The 25,000-nt window shown below is 38.0% G+C and overlaps 1 protein-coding gene across 1 annotated transcript in view; it reads left to right on the forward strand.

Moving 5' to 3' along the window:
* Nucleotides 1-25,000, forward strand: part of LOC137649036 (dnaJ homolog subfamily C member 21-like) — an 88,792-nt gene that overhangs the window by 29,714 nt on the left and 34,078 nt on the right. Inside the window, exons 3-6 of the mRNA XM_068382148.1 lie at nucleotides 500-631; nucleotides 2,759-2,870; nucleotides 10,812-10,911; nucleotides 16,753-16,866. Of these exons, the coding sequence (XP_068238249.1) occupies nucleotides 500-631; nucleotides 2,759-2,870; nucleotides 10,812-10,911; nucleotides 16,753-16,866 (458 nt within the window). The remainder of the gene's footprint in view (nucleotides 1-499; nucleotides 632-2,758; nucleotides 2,871-10,811; nucleotides 10,912-16,752; nucleotides 16,867-25,000) is intronic.

Genomic DNA, 25,000 nt, shown 5'->3' on the forward strand with positions numbered 1-25,000 from the left:
TGAAAAGCAAATGATATGCTAAAAAATATTGATTTTTTTTTTTTTATACAGAAACAGAATTCACAAAGAAAATAGTACAGTAGTTATCAGATTATTCTTGCTTGTTTGCATCAAGAATAAAATGGAAATGCTATGAAAAGACATATTGTACCATTATATTAAGAGCAAAATATAATTTGAAGAATGAAAGCTATAGTATCCAATTATCATGTTATAAATAATTATTTTTGGAAATATATGGAATAAAAAACATAATGCTCTTTATATGTGATCTAGATTAATTTTATGTGGGCACTATTGCCCATCCAAAAATTTATGGACTTTTAGATCCTCTAGATTTTGTAGACATGAATCACAGTAAAATTTTTATTGAATAGATAAATAAAATAGTTACTTTCGATTTTTTTCAGGTTAAAAGGAGAAATTTTAATATATATTCCTTTATATGCTTAAGTTATATGGTCTGTTATGTATGTAAAAATTTTACTTTTTTTTTCAGATAAAAATCTTGAACAGTTAGAAGAGGCAAAGAAGCAATTTCAACTTGTTCAAGCAGCGTATGAAACACTGAGTGACCCTCAAGAGAGAGCATTTTATGACCGCAATAGAGACAGTTTTCTGAGAGATAGAGGTAAGCTTTCAATATACAGTACTCAATTTCGATACAATTATTTTTCGTAGCCAAGTTTTGATAATCTACAATCCAGGTTCTGAAGTTTTTTTTTTTCTACTACTATATGAAGATAAAGTCTGTTGAGAGTCATACATTAACCCTTTTACCCCCACCATAAGGTTAAATTTTGAGCACCTTTTGCGATATATATTTTTTTTAAATTGCTCTAACAGGCTTGATTTTTGTCCTAGAGAGGTCAGGTTGGTCTCATTCTTTTGGAAAATGCCTGAAGTTTTCCATTAAATTATCAAAAATACGTAAAAACATGTAATTAACAGTGTTTTGCAAGAACGTACCGGTACGTCCTTTGGGGGTGAAAGGGTTAAGGTTTTAAAGATTTAAAGCTTACGCATGAGTGGCAGAGGCAAGAGACATAACAATGTCCTAGATACTAACCATATATGCATATGATCAGCACCCAAGGTAAGATGAGGGAAGATCAGGCAATGGCTGCTAAGGATTCTAGGTGTACTAACAGGCTCTTCCTAAACTCCCATCCCAAGCTCACAAGGGCAGTGAGGGTGCAGACATTATTAGAAACTATCTTGATTGGGACACTGTCTTTTCTAATAGGCTGCCATAGCCCATGAAAATAGTAATGGAGCCCATGAGAATAGTAATAGTACTGTAGTTAGTGCTATTATTTTAATTCTGTGTTAGCCCTTGATCTTGAAAACATCAAATTAAAACCAAGCTCTTTTGTGACTTTCTTGGGTTCCACTCTCATCTCCAACCTTACAATCAGAACTAATTGATTTTTCCCTGTTACTACTACTACTACTACTACTACTACTACTACTACTACTACTACTACTACTACTACTACTACTACTACTACTACAGGATAGTTTTAACCAAGCAACTGAGCTACAGATCTGTACTCTCAGTCCTTAGAGCTAACATATTTGCAAACTAAGACAAATTTTTGATGATGTGAAAGACAAAAGGGTAGAAAATCTTGAGAGCTGATAATTAGTACTGTATGGGTAAGCTAATTATATCCATGTATCTTACCCGAGCTTAACCCTTTAACCCCCAGGCTATTTGGAATTTTCCAACCCTTAACCCCCAGGGGGTTATTTTTTTCCCAGCACATTTTGCAGTATATTTTTTTTAAATTGGTCTAACAGCCTTAATTTTTGTCATAGAGAGGTCAGGTTGGTCTCATTCTCTTGGAAAATACCTGAATTTTTCCAAAAAATTATCAAAAATATGAAAAAAAAAAAATTTTTATTGCATTTTTTTGCAAGGACGTACCGGTACATCCATGGGGGTAAAGGGATGGCTTTTGTGAAACGTACCAGTACGTCCTTTGGGGGTAAAAGGGTTAGTGTGCAATCATTTATGCTCTGTCATAAAATGGACTGGCTTAAGCATATAGGAATGGACATGAACCTGAACACATACCTTCATCACTAAAACTCATTTCTTATAAGTTAAGAGTTTTGAGAAGCCTGTGATTTTTATTGGTTTATTTCTTTTTAATAGCTTATTTGATTAGTATTCACTCCCTTGCTAACTTGTATTTTGCAGTCATGTCAGAAGGTTGAGTTAAAAGTGTCTTTGTTAGTTAACCCTTTTACCCTCAATGGATGTACTGGTACGTTTCACAAAACTCATCCCTATACCCCCATGGACGTACTGGTACGTCCTTGCAAAAAAATGCTATTTATATTTTTTTTTGCATATTTTTGATAACTTTTTGAGAAACTTCAGGCATTTTCCAAAAGAGCGAGACCAACCTGACCTCTCTATGACGAAAATTGAGGCTGTTAGAGCTATTTAAAAAATAAATATTGCAAAATGTGCTTGAAAAAAAAACCCTGGGAGGGTTGGAAAGTTCCAAATAGCCTGGAGGTAAAAGGGTTAACAATAAAGTAACAAGTTTCTTATAATCATGTTGTTTGTTGGTTGACTAAACAAGTTAGATATTGGCCTGAATAGTTTTTATTATTGTTAGCTTCTTTACATTCTTTATTTTTAGAATGTTTGTGAAATCTCTTCCTTCTATTCTCTGGTGAGAAAGTATTGATTTATTTAATTTTTTTTTTGTTACATTTGCCCCAATTTTTTTTTTTTTTTCAGGTACTGGTGGGTCTGCTAAATCTTCACAGAACATTGATCTCTATGAGTACTTTTCATCTCAATGTTACTCTGGTTTCAATGACTCAGAAAAAGGGTTTTACACTGTTTATAGGTAAGTGTTTAAATTTTTTTTTATTTTCCAAAATAAAAATTCATGTGTAAAGTAACAATTCAAGGAGATAACATATTTAATTTCCCGTTTTAATAAAATTTTCAACTCTTAATTTGACTGTAGGGGCAGTAAACTCCGTCTCATCTGGCACCACTGGAACCAGGGGATTACTATATGACTGAATTTTGGGGATATTGGAGCATCATAACACCCTTTAATTTATTTTCAACTTAGTAAAACTATATTATTTATATGTATATATATACAGGTATATATATATATATATATATATATATATATATATATATATATATATATATATATATATATATATATATATATATATATATATATATATATATATATATATATGTATATAGTGTGTGTGTATATATATATATATGTATATATATATATATATATATATATATATATATATATATATATATATATATATATATATATATATATATATATATATAGTGTATATATGTATGTATATATATATATAAAATATATATATATATATATATATATATATATATATATATATATATATATATATATATATATATAGTGGAACCTCTACATACAATTGTCTTTACATACGAATTTTCTAACATCCGAAGTAAAATTCGATCAAATTTGCGTCTCGATACCCGAAGTCTTGCTCCAACATACGACGTAGATCATACGTGTACATGTAGAATTTTCTCAAAGCGTCGATCGTAGTTTCTTGTTTACGCCGGTAGACGGCAGCACATCGGAGGGACGCCAATCGAGCGTCGCCTTGATCAGTCCTCTCATCTCGTGCGCATCGTGTGGTTGTTCTCTATGAGCGAGGTGTGCGTGTTAGCGATCTGGCTAAACAATATGGCCGGAATATGTCTACGATCTCGACGATCATAAAACAGAAGGCAGCCATTAAAGCAGTCAAACCATCGAAGGGGATCACCATTATTTCTAAATGTCATAACCCTACTCGGGAAGAGATGGAACGCCTTTTGTTGATCTGGATAAAGGGCAAGGAGATTGTTGGCGATACGATCACTGAAACGATCATTTGTGAGAAGGTCAGCGCTATCTATTGTGATTTGAAGGCGGCAGGCTCTGGGGGTGACGCGGGGGAGAGTTCAACCGATCCTACGATGGAGGAATTCAAGGCGTCTCGAGGTTGGTTCGAGAAATTTAGGAAACGGACTGGGATTCATTCAATTGTGGGGCATGGAGAGGCTTCAAGTTCGGACACCAAGGCTGCTAATGATTTTGTTAAAAAGTTCGAAAAGATCGTGGAGGAGGAAGGCTACGTAGAGCAGCAGGTTTTCAACTGTGATGAAACCTGTCTGTTTTTGAAAAAGATGCCTAGTCGAACATACATTACCACCGAAGAGAAGAAAATGCCTGGACATAAGTCTATGAAGGATCGGTTGACTCTTGCGCTTTGTGCCAACGCCAGCGGGGACTGCAAAATAAACCCTTTATTAGTTTACCATTCCGCAAACCCCTAGGGCATTTAAAGCACATAGAATTAATAAAGACCTGCTACATGTTCTATGGCATTCTAATTCTAAGGTTTGGGTCACTAGGCATATCTTTGTGGAACGGGTAAACGTAGTTTTCGGCCTTGCTGTCAAGAAGTACCTTCAGGAGAGGAATTTGCCTTTGAAGTGCTTGCTTTGTTTGGATAATGCACCCGCTCACCCCCCAGGACTCGAAGATGATATCATCGACGAATACAAATTCATCAAAGTGTTATATCTTCCACCGAATATCACCCCTATCCTCCAGCCCATGGACCAGCAAGTCATCTCTAATTTTAAGAAGCTCTACACCAAGCACTTATTTAAGCAGTGCTTTAATGTCACGTAAAGCACCAACTTAACTTTGGGTGAATTTTGGAGGAGCCACTTTAATATCGTGCACTGCTTAAAGATCATAGATCAGGCTTGGGAGGGAGTAACTCGTCGGACACTGAATTCAGCTTGGAAGAAGCTTTGGCCTGATGCTGTTGCTCCCAGAGATTTTGAAGGTTTTGGCCCCGAGCCTGGACCTGTGCTTGCTGTCGAGGAAGACGTCGAAGAGATTGTATCCCTTGGCAAGTCCATGGGTCTGGAGGTCGATGAAGATGACATCACCGAACTCGTCGATGAGCATCATGAAGAGCTCACCACCGAGGAACTCAAGGAGCTGCAAGCCATGCAGCATGATGAGTTCCAAGCGCAGTTGAGTGAGTCGGAGGAGATCGAGGAGGAAGGTCAAATCTTAGGTACGGCTGAAATAAAACAGATGTTGGCATATCATCAACACGTGGTTGATTTCATCGATAAGCATCTCTCACAGAAACTTCAGGTTTGCCGTGTAGTTGCGCAGTTCGATGATGTTTGTTTAACACACTTTATAAGAATTCTCAAAAGCCGTACCAAGCAACTTTCTCTCGATAGTTTCTTTAAAAAATCTACGAAACGGTCTAGTAATCATGATGAAGAGAAAGAAAGTGAAGCAAAGAAAAGTAATACCGAATCGAGTGAAAGTGATGCAAATTAAAAATAGAAAAAAAAAAATATAAAATACAAAAATAAAAAAAAAAGATAAGCCAAGTTAGGTTAAAGTTCACGTAGTGTAAGTTAGAGTAAGTTACGGTACGTTATCGCAGTTGCCGTCTCTACCTCCTCGCTGATCTTCCGTCTCCTCGTGCATAGCAGTTCCTACACCTGCGCTGGCCTGTCTCTAAGGTAAAGTGTTAATAAAAACCCCTTTTTTATTTATTTTTTCTTTATTATTCTTTTTTAGATATTTCTGTATTATTCAATTGTATTAATGTTGTGTAATTATGTGTAGCAATTTATTAAGGAGTTATCATGGGTTTTTAGGCTGAGGAACGAATTAAACAAATTACAGTGTATTCTTATGGGAATATTTGCTCCAACATTCGATCGTTTTAACATACGAAACAGCTCACGGAACGAATTATGATCGTATGTAGAGGTATCACTGTACTGTATATATATGGTTGTATGTATGTATGTTTGCCAACTGTTAGTGAACTACATAGTCTTTCTTATAACATTGCCTATGCAAGGTCATGGGGAGAGGTAATTCTCAGCTTCGTCCCTGAGTTTATTGCCAAGACTCAAAATCCAGGGGTAGCTGATCCTAGATTCGATCCCTTCTGGATTAAGAGTCTTTGTACTGTAACCGATTAAACAGATCAACTGTTACTATGCCCAGTAAGGAGTTTGTGGTATTACCTCCAAAGAACATCAACAGCTTGCCCCCGAGTGTCAGCACTCTTCATCAGCACAGGGAAGGTCAAGAGGATGATCACGAAGAACACCATCTCTGTTTGGATTTGCAGGGGCATTAACCTGGCCCTGAATCCTGATCCTCCTCCTCCCCCTCCCCCAACACGACGACCCAGAGCACATGATGTCGGGCTTTGCAGCATCCCTGTCGTTTAAAAGGAACTAATCTGTGGCGCAGGTATTCCAAGCGGGCGTGTGGAAATGTCAGACGACCTTCACCTCCCACTACCTGCAAGACGTAAACCATAGGAACATAAAAACATTTTCCATTGGTCCTGTGGTGGCTGCACAGCAAGTGGTTCACACCTCAAGCTCCTTGTTGGACATGTAGCTGAGGGTTACGGGGATAGGTTATCGGGGATTAGTCTGGGATGAATGTTAAGAATGACTGGTTCTTTCATTTCTTCATCTTCCCCTCTCTTGAGGAATCAGCACCCAGGGTCCTCTGCAAAGCTGACCTCACCTCTCTGCAGGTAAAATATTCCCTTGTGTAACCTGGTATTGTTTCAATACTTGTTGCGTCGCCATACCCTAACGAGTGGGTTATTGGGTAATGTCTTGGTACCCTCTGAAGATTCCTATGACTCGAAAGAACTCTTACCTAGATAGACACATTGCTAGTGTCACGAGCGCACAGTTTGCTTAGGCCGTCTAATAACCCCTATAAATAGGGGTTTGTATCTGTAGGAAAAATACAAATTACTTCCAAATTTGTAATATTCAAATGCCACTAATTTCATGTACTGTATTTAATTGCCAATTTATTTTCAAGGAAACATTATAAAGAGTTTTTTACGATGAAGTTTATTTTATTCACAAAGATCAGATTGTGTTGATAGAAAACATTATTATTGTGCAGTGTAGTTGCTGAACAGAGTACGGTAGAAGTCTACTAGTTAGGTTATTTCGTTGCACTGGTGCTCCCCCAATTAGTCCAAGAAATGAAGGGTCAAGTGTATTTAGTTACCACTTTTCCAAGGAAACATAGGTACTAATGTAGTCTTGCTTATTAACCCTTTTACCCCCAAACGACATGCTGGTACGTTTCACAAATCCCATCCCTTTACCCCCATGGACGTACCGGTACGTCCTTGCAAAAAAATTGTATTAAATTTTTTTTTTCATATTTTTGATAATTTTTTGAGAAAATTCAGGCATTTTCCAAGAGAATGAGACCAACCTGACCTCTCTATGACAAAAATTAAGGCTGTTAGAGCAATTTAAAAGAAATATACTGCAAAATGTGCTGGGAAAAAAATAACCCCCTGGGGGTTAAGGGTTGGAAATTTCCAAATAGCCTGGGGGTTAAAGGGTTAGGTGTTTTGAATAATTTAGGGTATATTAGCAATACTATTGGCATTTTGTGACTAAAAAACTATACAGTTGCAATGTAGGCTACCAGGAGATGTTCAATTAATGACATGGTTGTAGTAGCAATAAAAGCACCATAGAAACTAAAGTCAGGAACTTGTAGAGAGAACAAGAATAAGTGGATTAAAAACCAAAACTTGGTTTTAAACTTATACAGATTAAATGGTAAGTAGACGATGGACAAAGAATAGTGAAATATCATGTTAGCTTCATATAATCATGTGATAGAATGAAACATAATAAATCAGCTGGTCAGGTCATTTGAAACCAAGGGATGTTTGGTTTGTCCCATTTCTGGTTGTAATTGATTGTTTTTTCATGCTAGATCATGCTTGTTTATAATTGATGTCATATACAGTTTCACATGAAATAGATTTTAGAATTATGTTTTTCAATAACTTTCCCATCCGAAGGCTGGTAAGCCATAAATACAGTGAACCCTTGTTTATCGCGGTAGATAGGTTCCAGTCGCGGCCGCGATAGGTGAAAATCCGCGAAGTAGTGACACCATATTTATCTATTTATTCAACATGTATATTCAGACTTTTAAAACCTTCCCTTGTACAACAAACTACCCTTTAATGTACAGAACACTTATGCATGTACTACAGTACCCTAAACTAAAACAGGCACAAATATTAAAGGTGATTTTATATCATGCATTTCCTAAACATGCTAAAAAGCATGATAAAAAATGGCAACCAATGTTTTGTTTACATTTATCTCTGATCATAATGTAGAAACAAACTGGAGGTAGAGCTTTGCTTATTGCCCAGACATATTTCCCATACTTTTCCCTTAGAACTACATCACATCTTCCTACTTTAGATATATATATATATATATATATATATATATATATATATATATATATATATATATATATATATATATATATATATATATATATATGTATATATATATATATATATATATATATATATATGTGTGTGTGTGTGTGTTTATATATATATATTTATATGTATACACATATACATACCTACATATATACATAAATACATGCATACATATATATATATATATATATATATATATATATATATATATATATATATATATATATATATATATATATATATATATATATATATATATATATATATATATATATTACTGTATATATATGGGTTATGGAAAAAATCCACGAAGTGGTGAATCCGCGATGGTCGAACCGCGAAGTAGCGAGGGTTCACTGTAACAGCTTAACGAGGACTTTTGCATAGGAATATTTTATTTGTTAACATTGTTATGGTCAGTGATTACAAAAATGTAAATGATGCAGAATCTACTTCAATGTTGTATTCTCTTAATAGATCTATGATTGCAAAATCCCTTAACCCTTTTACCCCCAAAGGACTTACTGGTACGTTTCACAAAAGCTATCCCTTTACCCCCATGGACGTACCGGTACGTCCTTGCAAAATAATGCCATAAAATTTTTTTTTTTCATATTTTTGAAATTTTTTTGAGAAAATTCAGGCATTTTCCAAGAGAATGAGACCAACCTGACCTCTCTATGACAAAAATTAAGGCTGTTAGAGCAATTTAAAAAAAATATACAGCAAAATGTGCTGGGAAAAAAATAACCCCCAGGGGGTTAAGGGTTGGAAATTTCCAAATAGCCTGGGGGTAAAAGGGTTAATAGTGTGTGGTGCAAATTATGGGGTGAAGTTGAATCCTAACAAAACACAAAGTATGATTGTAAGTAGGTCAAGGGCAGTGGCTCCTGAACATCCAGACCTTAGAACTGATAATGTTTCTTCAACTCTGTAGGACTTTTTAAAACTTTAGGTGTGATTCTCGACAGAAAATTTACTTTTTGAGTAACACATTAGGTCTGTCTCTTCGTCAGTTGCATAAAAATTGCCTTATGGAGAAAGTCTTGTAAGAGTTTGGGTGATCAATCTATTCTGAAGAAGTGTTCTAATTATTTCATTCTACCTTTTTTCAAGGACAGTATTGTTCTCTTATCTGGTCTTCAGCTGCTGATTCTCATCTTAATTTGTTGGACAAGAACTTACAGTCTATTAAATTTCTTATTCCTGATCTAGATATCAATCTTTGGCACTGTCCTTTAATTAGTTCATTATGCATGTTGCCTAATATTTTTCATAATTTTGTCCATCCTTTACATTCAGATATTCCTGGACAGTACCATCCTGTTAGTGGTACTAGGTATGCAGTTAATTCTAATAGTCAAGCCTTCTCCATCATGAGGCTCAATACTTCAAAGTATTCTAGAAGCTTTATTCTGGTTGTGACCTAGTTGTGGAATGATCTTCCTAATCGGATAGTTGAATGAGTAGAACTTCTAAAGTTCAAACTCGCTGCAAATGTTTTTATTTTGAAAAGGCTGACATAAGTCTTTTTTTTTTATAATTTACATATGAAAGATCTATTTAATGTAACTTTTCTTATATCATTTTATTTTAATGGTTAACATTACTTTTCATATGGTTGATTTATTTCCTTTCCTCACTGGGCTATTTTTCCCTGTGGGAGACCTTGGGGATATAACATCATGCTTTTCCAACTGGGGTTGCAGCTTAGCTAGTAATAATAATGATAACAATAAAGATGATGATAATAATAATAATAATAATAATAATAATAATAATAATAATAATAATAATAGTAATGATAATTTTATTTAACATGAAAAATAGCAAAACAGTAACAGAGAAAGAAAATAAAGCCAGCAAGCATTAACAATAACTAGATGCCTACAAACTAGGTGTAGAGAACGCTGTAGAAGTCCACTCACACTGCTATCTTGGCAGCCAGGATAAAACATATTTTCACCCAGGGTTCAGATTTTAGTTTTAAGGATTTCAAGTTGATGTCTTCTTGTAGTGAATTGAAATTATTTTTTTGTGTACAAGTTTCAAACAGTGATGGTTTCTATCCTCTCTTAGTGTAACTCTTTAACATTGGTGGTTTTTGTTTGTGCTTTATTGCCAATGGCTCTCTTTTATCCCCATTGCATGGCTATGTAAATAACATATTTTTTATGTACAGTATACTATTCATAGGTTTGTTTTGTTGAAAATGTTCCCGGTGCACTCTGAAACTTTTTAGAGACTCCTATAGAATTATCAACATCATGACAATTTTTTATACATGTATTTCTAAGAAGAATGCAATTTCCATCCCATTTCTAAGAAGAATGCAATTTCCATCCCATTTTCCAACCTTAGTTATGACACATATGATGAATGAAATTATGTTAGTTTTGTAATCTTTTCAGGCAGTTATTTGAGAGAATTGCTGTTAATGACTTGAAGTACATGGATGAAGAAGATGATATAATTATTCCAAGCTTTGGACACAGTGACATGGATTTAGAGGTATGTCACATAGAAGGGTTGTGGTTTTTGGGCTATTGTCTTGATATTTGATTTATACATAGTTGAAACTTTTATGTTATTATAATACTATATCATGACTAATTTTGTATTCTTACCTTTTGTATTATTTTGTTGTGTTTATGCAGAGGAACAAAGTTTAGCAAAGATAGTTGGAAGAGCAAAATGTATTGCTTGTATTATATTTATAAACTAAGAGAAAATTATTTTTTCAAAGTTATTGGATAAAAAAGCCATGATTATTGTATAATGTACAAAATACTGTGTGTTTCAAGGAGCTTGACTGACGATCTGTGGCTTGGAAATTTAGAAATTAAAATGATTGAATTTTTGGCTAGGATAAAGTCATTTGTCCCGATGCAGAATACAAACCTTCCGCTCTTTAAGTCCATTAATATTCTGGTGAAGCTAAAAACTAGGTGAAGCTAAAATTTTAACAGGGTTCAACTACCCACCGCTCGCTAGCGGGAATAGCAAGGGGTATGTGTACCCCCCACTCCCACCAGCACTGATGACTAACTGTCACTTTTTAATTCGGCTCGGTAGAGTGTAGATGTGTCTCATTATCCTGTTAACCTTAAACAACTGCTTAAAGCTAAATTTTCCATCTTTTTCTTTTGCAGGTGTGCTTGCCCATGGCGACCGTTGCCATGCTGGTTTTCCGAGCTTGGAAGGGCATCAATGTGGCAGCTTCATGCCTGCTGAGGAGATGGATCCTCACAGTTTCTGCCCTTCGTGCTGGGGTCACTTGTGCACGCAGGGGTCTCCTTGTGATGTGTGTATGGAGTGGTCACCCTCCCAGTTGTTGACATTTAGCAGACGGAAGAAGAATGCTAAAAGAGATTCTTCCCCTTTGAGGTAAGCTGCGAAAGGGAAGAAGGTTCACCGTCTTTCTCCACCGGCTCGATCTCCCCATCATGACTCTGCCCGACCAGCTTCCTCCGTGGAACGGTCGAGTACAAGTGGCACTCCTGTAACTCTGGGACAACTTTGTGTGAGTTCTCCTACCGTTGCCCCCTCATAATGGGGCAGTGTTGGAGCGCTCCACAGGGGAGTCTCTCAGACGATGCTTTTCGTCTGCTGTGGCCCTTCTTGGGGTTGGCAGGTCCTCCATCAAAGGGGAGGTTACAGGAGGTTCTTCGTTAGGGTGTGCTTGGGCACTTGAGCACTGAGAACTCATCTCTTGCTTTCCTGGACATTCCCCCTGCTTGAGCGGGAGGACAGGAGCAGTTAAGGACAAGCACTCCTCGGATTGGCTTGTCCCGAGACCTTGCAGTTGAGGGAACGGGTTTCGGCTTTACAGTATTCTGGAGGTTGTGCAGGAAGTTAATCCTCTTGCTGGGTTCATCTGAAGGGAGGAAATATGAACTGCATGACCGGAAGGTTTGCCTCCAGGTATTGAACAGTCCGACTTTCCGAGAAGGACGACCCAACACTCCCTTCTGAACGGCAGCTCCATCGTCCGTGAGGTGATACGCCTTCGGGAGGAAGAGGTGTTGATTGATCTTCTTTCTTGCAAGAAGAAAGATCATCTGAGTAGTCCTCTCCTATGGGGGTTCCACCGAAAGCCTTTGGATTTGTCCATGCCAGGCTCCTGTCCATGGGATTGCAGCTTTTCAGAGTTGGATGACGAGAATGGGAGGAGTTTACCATCTGCCCCTACTTTTCGCCATCGTGCCTGTCTCGCATGAGATCGGTCCGACAGGTAACTCCGTAGGTTGCACCTCTCCCGCTGCAGTTGCGCAAGCTCTCAGGCCATGTCCTACCTCACCCCTCAGGGCGAGGAAAGCGTGGCACCTATCGCCTTCAGGAGATCAGGAGAGACCCTTTCCTAGATGACCTTAGATATCAGGATTCCAGAAAACCTCAAATCAATCTATCAATCAAACCCTCCTAGATGTTCTCGGATACGATCGTGTTTCACTGCCAAAGACAGAGAGGCATCACGCATCATTGTGTGTCTTCCCCTCCTAGCGAGGACGTAAGGAGAGCTTATCCGCTAGAAGCGAAAAAACTCAAAACCCTTTACAAAAGCGAGGCTGCTAAGCGCGTTAACGAGAAATCGTGCTCTGCTTTCCCCCATTCTAGGGTTGAGGTAAGCGAGTGAGCCAGCTCGTCTCACTACCCACTGGTTCGCGATCGTTCACCTCGCGGTAGCTCACCTGTGAGAGGATTGAGGAATTTCCCCCATCCTTCTCCTAGCAAACAACAAGCTCGACCCGAACGGCCATTAGAACAGCTGTAAAAAGAGAAACCATCGGGGAACTTGTTTGTCAAAGACGGTCCCTGGTTTCAGGACATAGTTGGGATGCTTGAACAAGCGATGGGGATCGCAAACACTGATTCACTAACGACATGGCAAAGGTTCCCGTCAACCCGTTGGATCTTCATATGGGGGTCGGCAGTCTTTCGGACCCTAGGCGATCTAGCCGAGCTAGAGGGCCACCACCTCCTCCTCTTCCTTTCATACAGAAAGCCTTGAGGTATGTGGATTGCTTCAAGTTTAAGGTTCCTTTGACCATGGATCCAAACTCGGAGAGGGTGGGAATGTCTCAGATCACGATCGAGCGGACTGTTAGTGAACAAATGACTGCTTCCCCTCCAAAGGGCGGACCCTCTTATCTTTGCACGGAGTCCTCTCGTACAGAACGCAGTAAGCCGCCTCCTATGATTGAGGGCTGGTAAGAACCTTCAGCGCGGACGAAGGATAACTCTCTCCGGGTAGCTTCTGAGTTCAAAACCAGCGGAAACAACCAGAAGAGACAAGTCTTCCTTCTTGGATGAATTTGAGATTCATCCAAGGGAGAGGAAAGATGCAAAGACTACCCAAGAACTGGTGTTATCGTCAGCCTCAAGGGGAACAGTCTTCTGTCTTTACTGCCACGACAAGACTTGGGCATAGCAGTCTTCCCCGGAGAGCTAATTCGGCCTCTCAAAGAAACCTAGGCGATGATCCTCACCCTCCCCGGGTTACTATGGATGTTAGCTCGGGGAGGAAGAACCTTTTGATGACGGTTCGGAACATTTTGATGGAGCGCTCTCAGTATCCGCCAGCCCAAAGATCACCCCTTCAGAACAAAAAGATGCCGACTGAATATCTTTGAAAGTTCTGGTGTGCACTAAGAAGGTGAATAGCCTGGAAGAACCTGATAACGTTGAATTAAGGGAAGGATACGGTCCAGGATCAGTTTTCAGGCATGCCCAGACCCACCAGCCCAAGGTGGCTCTACTGTGGTCAAAAAGGGTTAAGGCAGCGAAGAAGAGAGCATATGCCCTAGTGGCAGTTCATCTCGCTCTTTTCAGTCAGTGGATTCCTCCAGGCTACTTCCTCTGCCTTATGTAAAGCAGAGAAAGTACTACGAGGTGATGGGAGACGACCCTTCCCCTCTTCCACTAGAACCTTCGATCGTATCCTTGACACAGTCTTCCTGGGAAAGACTGACAATGCTGCCAGTCCAGTTCTCAGTGGCAAATGTGGGTAGTGTGGAATGGGTTGCAAAGTGTGCCTTGCAATCCGATTCATGGCTGGACTATTGGTTAGGCACAATCAGTTATCTTGTTAAGAAAGTTGCTGTTCCTGCCCAGTCTCCGCCTTCTTCATCTGCACCTGCTGTGGTTTTCCTGACCATTGCGCTGACGACGGCTTTCCTGTACATGGGATCGGGCATGTCCGGAGCAGTTGCTGATTAGAACTCCGCAGAGTTCTTTGTGTAAAACCATCAGGGGAGAACCCAGAGAACAAGCTTCAGCTTCATCTCTCAGGTAAAATTCAAGGTCATCTTTCAATTTGAACTAGAACTCGGTGGGGGAAAGCAGAGAATGCTGTCCTGAGGTTTGCCTCCAGGTGTTGGAACTTTCCATTCTGAGGGGGAGTCCCTCCACCAGCCGCTGTTCGGCAATCTTCCTGCTTTCGGGGAGAATTGCCAACGGCGGCAGCGGATGTTGGTCTCCTTTCCCGTTTGCGGGAGAGACTAACTTCACCTGTTCAGTCTCCCCTCTGGGGGATTCCTCTGGCAGGAATTGGATTCGTCCATTCCCAGCCCTGCCTCTTCGGAAGCAGACCTTGTCACCCAGCAGACTCGTCTCGTCTAGAAAACTGGTCTCGCCCAACAGACTTGTCCTGGCAACAGGATCGCATCGCTAAGTTGACTGGCAAATTATGATTGTCATTCACCAGTTTGTGATCGTCACTCGCCTGCTCGTGATCGTCTTGTCAGCTTTCTTTCATGTTGTTGGTGTTGCAGCAACTGCTTCCAGTACCTGACATTTCCTCTACTGATGAACACCTGCACTTCAGGACCTACAATGAGGCAATGCAAATCAGCTCGGTTCCAATCTTCTTCTGCCTCTGCAAGCAGTTCGTTACTTCCTCTGGTAGTAACCACTATTCAGTGTCACACTACCCAGCTCGCTACTTCTTCTGGTAGTAACCACTATTCAGTGTCACACTACCCAGCTCGCTACTTCTTCTGGTAGTAACCACTATTCAGTGTCACACTACCCAGCTCGCTACTTTCCGTCTAAGGTAAAGTTGCTTTCTGCCTTTGACAAACTGCTTTTATGACTTGCAAGTAGACTCGTCGAGGACCTCTGAAGAATATCTGAAGCCTAGTCCCTTGGTGTGTTTTTTTTACTTCTTTCGACGAAGAACTTCTCAGGAGAGGATCACAGACCTCTACCCCCACTACTCTTCCCAGTAAGATTCTCCTCTGTTCATTGGAGTATGCTCATCGAGACGACATAGATCGTCATCCTTCAGTGTCTCCGAGTTGCACTACTTTGGTAGTGCTTCGCACATGCAGTTAACTGAGTTTATTACAAATTCCCATCTAGGAATCTAACCCAGCACACTATCGATGGGCTGGTTAAAGCATAAGTGTCAACCTTGGCACTTAATACTTCACAAGTTTGTCTCTTGGAACTTGTTGTTTCATATAAGTACAGTGTTTTTGGTTCCTGATGATTCCATCATTTTCTTTGAGCTTCAAAGAGCCTGCATATACGATTGGCAGTTTTCTTCATCAGCTCTCCAGTCCTCGTCAGTGTTCACAAACATTCGACCCTCACGAAACTTTTCTTTGCACCACAACTACTACTAGTAATACTTCTCCTACTACAAGGGCGGCTCGCTGACTCTTCCCATGCGTTACTTTATGGTATATGGTTACCTTACAAGCCGACGACTTCATTGATGAGACCTTCGTTAGTTGTGCATGCACTCTCATCTATGCTGCCTCCGGGCAGGTAGAATCTAGTTATACAAAGCGGTTGCAGCAACAGAAGTTTTCTGACCACTCGACTCTGCTGCTTTTTTCCTGTGATTGGGAATAAATTTTGTGAATTAATCCTTTGGGGTTATTTGGTTCTCTTCTCTCCACAAGTTTGAGAACTTGTTAGATCTGTCACGGTTCTTGGGCCGATTCCTTGGATCTTCTCGGCCTTCATACCTGCATCAGGAGACATAACCCCGTGTGGTTATTCCCTTTTATACATTCTCTCTTTTGTAAGGGATTGAATTCAGCTCGTGCTTACGCTAGAGATGAAGTTTCCTAATAAACAAGTTAGCCCATCTACATTTGAATATCTTATATTAGATTCTTTACAGATGAAGATGAATTCAGAGGTTACAAGGTCTTAAAATTTTTATCTTGGCTATTTATATATTCTTCTGTAATGTTCTTCTTAACCTAAAATTCAAGAAAAACATGGAGAGTGTATTTTTAGTTTCCAGATATTGGTTTGTATTTTAAAACTATTTGTATTAACTGCAAGAGTGTGACTTATATTGATGATATTGATCAATTTTTTGTATTTTCATAACAGGATGTGGCTCGATTTTACTCCTTCTGGTCCGGATATTGTACCTCTATGGCATTTGAGTGGGCAGACGAGTTTGACATAAGAGAAGCCCATCAAATGGGACGGTGGGTGGAAAAGGTGAGTTCAGCAGTTATTTATTCAAGTTAGAATGGGTGTGGATTTATTCTTAACTGTGGAATAGCTGCATGGAGTATTAGATAAGTTAGATGTTTAACTGCTTTTATAAAGGATTATTATATCTTTTGAAGATATTTGTTTCATATTTATTCGTATCCCAAATATTCCTATGTTCATCAGTCTATGCCTGTTAAAAGGAGCCTTAGTCAAACTTTTTCATTCTGATATTTATCAATGTAGTATTAATTATTTATATATCAATTGTCAATCTTATCCTTTCAACTGTTACTCAGTAATTGATGAAACTGTGATTTATAATTAATGTAATTAGGCAGTACCTTAGTAAGGGTCACTGGCTTTGTCAGGACAAGCTTTTACAAGTACTCCAATATATTCATCACCTAGACACTTTAGTTTGATTCAGTGTTTCATATTTCAGTTACTGTAAAGTGCACATAGTTTGATCTCTTGGACTGAATTGTGTTTATTTTTTTTTTTTTTTGCACCAAGCACCATTTTCCAAATTGATTTACTGTACTGTAGCAAAAGGTAAATGAATCATGCTTTTGATATTTCTTGATGTATTAATATCACTGTGTATTTACAGTACCTTTTTTCTGTATTTAGTGTATCTAGGCTTTTCCTTCCTAATGTTTGTTTTTAATTATTTTTAGGTTAGGTAAATTATAACTCGTTATCTATATCCTCGTATTTTTTGTGTTCAGTTACATCACTTAGATCTGCTGCTGCACGGGATTGCAGATACTTTTATATAGCTAATTTTTTAGCATGTTTGGAGTACAGTACAAAGGGAGAGATCTGTAAATCTACAATTTGTAACTTGTGCAATATATGTAGTGTGCCTAATTTTATATTTCTTTTCTGTGTAAACCACTTTCTAGTCTACTTATCAAGACCTCGAGCAAGTCATGCCTTGCATTTAAGCCATTCATTGAGAGGGATCCTCATCTCTGTTTCAGCTTTTGTGGCCCGGTATGTTCAATGTACCTTATCTCTGAGAATATGTTGACTTATCACATGACCAATGATGTTGCTGTGTACAGAGGATGTTGAAGAGATGGCCAAAAAGTGGCTCTAATGAAGCATCTGTTTCAGACTCTTAGGGCTCCAGGTCAACTTAACCCTTTTACCCCCAGGCTATTTGGAAATTTCCAACCCTTAACCCCCAAGGGTTATTTTTTATTCAAGCACATTTTGCAGTATATATTTTTCAAATTGCTCTAACAGCCTTAATTTTTGTCATAGAGAGGTCAGGTTGGTCTCATTGTCTTGGAAAATGCCTGAATTTTCTCAAAAAATTATCAAAAAAAATAAAGAAAAATTGTAAATAGCATTTTTTTGCAGGGACGTACCGGTACGTCCATGGGGGTAAAGGGATGTGTTTTGTGAAACGTACCAGTACGTCCTTTGGGGGTAAAAGGGTTAATTATCGTTATTATGGTAGTGGGTGCTAGATGACCTCTCTGGTCCATGTCCCTGGCCATTGGCCTAAATGTCCATAAATCAAATCGATTATGGTAGTGGTGAAGGAGGGACTTCTTTTGACAGTTCTGCTGTTTGTTTTGAATGATCTGCATCTGTATCCTTGTGGAGATGTCCTCCTTCCTCCACGGTTAAAGCACTGAAGAATGATCATGGTAGCTTCCTCTTAACCTTTTCACTGCGACTCCTTTTGGATTGTGTCCGTTCACCAAAATGGCAAGATTTAGGAAAAAATAAGTTAAGGTAAATTTTTTGATATATGCTTTGAAAGAAAGCGCGTTAAATGCAGAATCCAGTAGTATATAACAAATCCTGTGAAATTAACTGTATGAATTTTTATTTGCGAATAAATGTAAATTCCGCTGGCAGCCATAAGAGCATATTATTCCGAGACTGGGAGGATATAGTAGAGGGAAGGACGGTGTGGAGTCTAATTTTGACGGTGAATTAAAGACCCGGCAGGCGGCCTCTTTTGGAGGATAATCTGTCGGCTTATAGGTCTACCTCTGAATGACCTCAATGACAACACTTGGTCTTTATTCTAAATCTTTCATTCCTTGTATTTGCTTTGCTCTCACTTACGAACATAGGGCAATAAGTATCTGATTACTCTTTACACAGTTGTAATAGATTTATAAGATTTGATTTCTAAAAAATTTTAATTACTACCTTCAACTCATTTTTTATGAGTATAATATTTTTCCCATTATTACGAAGTATATCATAATTATGTTGCAAACATTATACTGTATACAGTATGGTACCCTATAATCAACATTTTGATTAGGATAAGTAGATATTTTGATTGGCCTACTAGCATTTTTATTACATCACTAATTATTGTAGCAAATGGTTGTTATATATTCTTTCATTGTTATATAAAAGAAAATGATTTCAGAGAAGAATGCTCTCATACATGCATACCATAATGATCAGTTTTACTAAAGTTTTACTCTCACAAATGATCATAATTATACGCACAAATTAACATACAGTATACTTATTTGTGTGATATAGGGAGAAAATTATAATAATTGGATGAGACAGATATTTAATTACTTCTAGCGCAACATTTAATGATAATCAGGATAAGTAAAAAAAGTATTATTCTGTATATATATTTTTATTATTTGACAAGGTTATCAATACTAAAAATACAAAAAAAAAAAAAAAATGAGATATTTAGAAAAAATAAATTTATCCTTAGCTACAAACAGAATTAGAGAACCTTTACAGTATGGTGTATGTTAAAACATGGCTTAATGCCAAGAGGAACATAACATGCAGAACACTGATAATATGATCTCTGTGATTTCTTTTCTTTCTTAGTACTAAGGGAGCAAACGTGGCAGCATTTTCGAATCTTGGGATTATTTTCCAAGGGCACAAATGACGCTGAGAAATGTTTTCAAGTGCATCTGGACAAGCACGTTAGATTATCGCCAATCGCTCCTACTTCCCTTGCTCTTACTACTGCTCCCTGATATCTATATATTAAGTGTCTTACCTGTTTTATGAAATAATTAAATGGAAGCTTGGTCCCCAGTTTTTACCTGGTGCATCGTATATGTATTGAGAAGACACATATCTAATATATGAAAAAATAACTTCTTATACCACAGAGCTTTTTCTCATACACTCATTGGTGTTCAGATACATATCACTCATGTCATTTTTACGTTATACTCTACTACAGCATGTGGTTTTTGTACCTTTTCACCGGTGAAATGATCGAGCTTATCTGTTTGCACAATGTATCTTTTATGGACAGAAGAAAGAATATGAACTTCTCGCTTATGACGCCACTTCAAGCATAAAAGATTATTGCAAGATTTACTCATTATTTTGCCTTTTTTAGCACTGGGAACTTGGGCATTTGTTTTCGCCTTGTTATCACAATCCCACAGGCCCCCGTGCTGTTTTCCTGTAAAAATGAAAATGATGTTGGACTCGTATACTAATTATCACAGTACAATATATGATTTACTCCTAAGTAATATTTCAATAGCGATTTCACTACGCTTCCACTGACTGAGATTTTTATCAATTTCAATTTCAGTTTCTTCACCCGTATATATGATAAAATCCAAAATATATCCCGTCTCGACATCAGCTAACACGAATAACTTTATTCCAAATCTGTGCCTTTTGCTGGGAATGTACTGATGGAATCCCAATCTTCCTTTCCACAGTATTAGCGACTCATCAAAGCACAGGTCTTGGAAAGAGTACAGATTTGTCTTGACCTTTTTCGTTATCATATCAACGATATTTTGAATTTTTTGTAATCTATTCCGTCATGGTAAAGAATTATCAGAAAAATGTGAGCACCGTAATAAATTCAGAAATCGGTCACGAGGCATTAATTTTCTAAATATTTTTGTCATAAATGCTTCTTCAGTATTCCAATAGTCGTTAATTTGATGTTTTTTTCCTTTGTGCCATGAGAATTACTATGCACAAGAATAAAAGTAGCTCGTCTTTGCAAGTATCTTTCCATTCACGAAGACGACATTTAGGCGCCAAGAAAATGGACTTTTGCCTCAGCACTCTGTAATAGAGGTTTGTTTCTCTCTAGCGGTAGTATCTCAAGAGGTGGCTGATGCCCTGGCCAACCTACTATAGTCGATTCTTTTTAGTAAGGCAGATTTGCCCTTTTAGCTCGTAAAAGTTTCCTGATCGCAGATTGGTTGGACAAGATAATGCTAACCAATCAGATAGCAGGAAACTTTTCCGAGCTTAAAGGACACTGCTGCCAGTCAGTGCAAATGTGCCACATTAAAAAAAATTTATTATACCTACCTACTGATGTTAATCAGTACTCATAATAAAGTAATGTTCATTATTATTATTATTATTATTATTATTATTATTATTAATAATAATAATAGCCAAGCTACAATCCTAGTTGAAAAAGCAAGATGCTATAAGCCCAAGGACTTCAACAGGGAAAAATAGCCCAGTGAGGAAAGGAAATAAGGAAATAGATAAATGATGAGAACAAATTAACAATAAATCATTCTAAAAACAGTAACAACGTCAAAACAGATATGTCATATATAAACTATAAAAAGACTTATGTCAGCCTGGTCAACATAAAAACATTTGCTGCAACTTTGAACTTTTGAAGTTCTACTGATTCAACTACCCGATTAGGAAGATCATTCCACAACTTGGTCACAGCTGGAATAAAACTTCTAGAATACTGTGTAGTATTGAGCCGCATGATGGAGAAGGCCTGGCTATTAAATTTAACTGGCTGCCTAGTATTACGAACAGGATGGAATTGTCCAGGAAGATCTGAATGTAAAGGATGGTCAGGATTATGAAAAATCTTATGCAACATGCATAATGAACTAATTGAATAATGGTGCCAAAGATTAATATCTACAGTCAGCGCGGATCCCTCTGTCCGGGCAGCATCCGCCGTGCATTCATTTTGGTCCCCCCCCCATATCAACACTAATACACAATATAAATCAATAAAAATTTAATTGAACACTCACCAATATCCCTGCTACTTGTCTATAGGGTTGCCTATCCTCTTCTTGACCTCCAAAAGTCGTTGAGGAACGCTATCTGCTAAATTATGAAGAATTTCTGCAGGTATTTCAGCCCACACTTTATGGAGCGCCGCCTCGAGAAGTGTGACGTTTGTCGTAACTTCTTTACGAAGGCTGGCTTTAATTATCGCCCAAAGGTTCTCAATGGGCGAAATATCAGGACTTTGACCTGGCCAATCAGTAATATAGTCAACTTCGCTATTTTCAAGCCACTTTTTTCACTTTCTTAGCCGTATGGCAAGGGGCACCGTCCTTCTGAAAAGGGATCTCGTTGCTATCCCCTTCCTTGAACTTGGCCACCAAGCGCCTCACTGTCCTCTCGTTCACGCCAGTATTCTTCACTATTTCCTTTGTTTGCAGACTTAACTTATGACAAGTTATGACTCTAACAATGTCATCGTGATTTGTACGGGGTCTAGACATCACTGGGGGGGGGGTTGATAGACAAAAATGCCACGCGAACTCACAAAAGAACGATTGCAACTCGGCCCTCTCAACCTGACACGACCTCACTCCACGACTTCAGGAAACACACTGACTAGTTTCCACCTGCGCAGATATGTAGATGCCAACTTGTATAAAAAGATGCCAATTAGTCAATTTGTCCCAGTCGATTTTTTCCCTGATGAACCCCATGCCTCCGATTTACGCGGAACGCTGTGTCCGGCCCACTACCCGGACACAGCGATCCGCGCTGACTGTAGATCAGGAAAAGAAATTTAATAGACTAAGTTTTTGTCCAACAAATTAAGATGAGAATCAGCAGCTGAAGACCAGACAGGGGAGCAATACTCAAAACAAGGTAGAATGAAAGAATTAAAACACTTCTTCAGAATACTGTAGATTGATCACCGAAAATCTTGTAAGACTTTCTCAGTAAGCCAATTATTTGTGCAGTTGAAGAAGACACAGAACTAATGTGTTTCACAAAGTAAATTTGCTGTCGAGAATCACACCTAAAATTTTAAAAGAGTCATACATAGTTAAAGAAACATTATCAATACTGAGATCCGGATGTTGAGGAGCCACTGTCCTTGACCTTCTTACAATCATACTTTGAGTTTTGTTAGGATTCCACTCCATACCCCATAATTTTCACCATGCACTAATTTTAGCTACATCTCTATTAAGGGATTCAGCAACCCCAGATCTAGATTCAGGAGATGGAATTAAGGCAAAGAGAGTAGCATCATCTGCATATGCAACAAGCTTGTTTTCTAGGCCAAACCACATGTCATGTGTATATAGTATGAAAAGTAATGGGCCAAGAACACTACCCTGTGGAACACCAGGTATCCCATTCCTATACTCACTATGGTGATCATCAACAACAACTCTTTGAGATTTATTACTTAAAAAATCAATTATAATGCTAAGAAACGACCCGCCCACTCCCAACTGTTTGAGTTTGAGAATGAGGGCCTCATGATTAACATGGTCAAAGGCAGCACTAAAATCAAGGCCAGTCATACAAAATTCCTGACCACAATCAAGGGATTTCTGTACAGCATTGGAGATTGTGTTGTTTAACTTGAAAATGCAATTATTGATACAAAATTAATTGTAAATAAGTTATGAAATTAAAATGAAAAATATGTTATAATCTGTTATTTATATACTGAAATGAAAGAAAAATATTTTGCAAATATGTAAAATTTTCTCGAATATTTAGTAGATAATTGCTCCATAGAAAATCTCGCAAATCTGTGATTTCGCGAATGTTGATTTAGGAATAACTGGTGGGTAACTGTATACTTTACATAAATTGTAGTAATATACACTACAGCATCAATAAATTTTGTTAGGAACAACAGGGTTTCGTTATTATTTACACATAGGTTGGCAAGGCTATGACTTACATGTTATGAGTAACTTCACCTTGTACTGAAACAGTGATAATAATGTACAATTACCTTTGTAAAATGATATAACTATAATACTGTGACAGAAACCATGTGAAAACAATATACAGGGAGAAATTTAGGCTGTTAGTCTATTGCACATAGGCAATGGTCATTTATGTCAGGGCCATGAGTTGACTCATCCTAGGGAACAAGTTTTATGCAGTTTCCATTTTACCTAACCCCTTCACCCCCGCAATATGGAGTGCTGGCTGTACTGATTTGATTTTATCAAACACTTTCCTTGGTTTTCTTAAACTTTCCCGAAAGTGAAGGTTGTTTGGATTCATTAAGCTAGCAATGGATATTCAATTTTGTAAATGCTTGGGAAAGGGTGGGTGGGTGCTATAACCAGTTTATGGCATGACCCATGACCAGTGGTAGACCCACCCTCTATGCACCTCTTGTATGGGTCATGATTGTTCACAGTCTTTCCCATGTGCCAATTGCAAATTGTAGCCTCCTGTTCAGTGGTAGGTTTAGACTTTCATGAGGAAGAGGAAGGCAAAGTCTTCTCTGGTGTCAGGGTTGGCAGCACCCAAGATTATTTCAAAGAAGCTTTATAGGACTTTCTATCCTCAGGGAGTTCGCCTGTTGCTGAGGCGTCTGTGCAAACGCCCTTGGCTCGCTCCCCGAGTCTGGTCATTATTTCTCTTAATACCATTTAAGTTGTAGACCTAAAAGAACACTCAAGTTAGAGCATTTCAGATAATTGTTTTTTCCTATTGATTATGTGAACTTTAAAACAAACCAAATTCAACACGGTGTCAAAATTTACCCTAGTAACCTGGATTTGTGTTTTCATTTTAAAATAGTATATATTGTATACACATTGTAGCTTTAATGTAACACATAATACGTATTATGTGTACAGGTAGACTTTACCATTTGCAGGGTAGCTATTCTTGAATTTGGTTATTCACAGTAAGGGCCTAGAATTCCACAAAGCAATGTTCATTAGTATCTATTCAATATTAAATAACACCAAATACAAAACAGACTCGATAGAAAAAACAAAAAGCCCTTAAAGTATTATTCAAGCGCTTCAAAAATGCACATAAATAGCAGTACAATATTAATCTTAACTCACTCTACTTTGGTATATACGGTAACTGAGTATGCTGTGCTATAATTGGTTTTAAATAGCTCAAGGCTTTTGTGTCTTTT

This window comes from Palaemon carinicauda, chromosome 1 (genome assembly GCF_036898095.1).
Source record: "Palaemon carinicauda isolate YSFRI2023 chromosome 1, ASM3689809v2, whole genome shotgun sequence".
NCBI classification, from domain to species: Eukaryota; Metazoa; Arthropoda; class Malacostraca; order Decapoda; family Palaemonidae; genus Palaemon; species Palaemon carinicauda.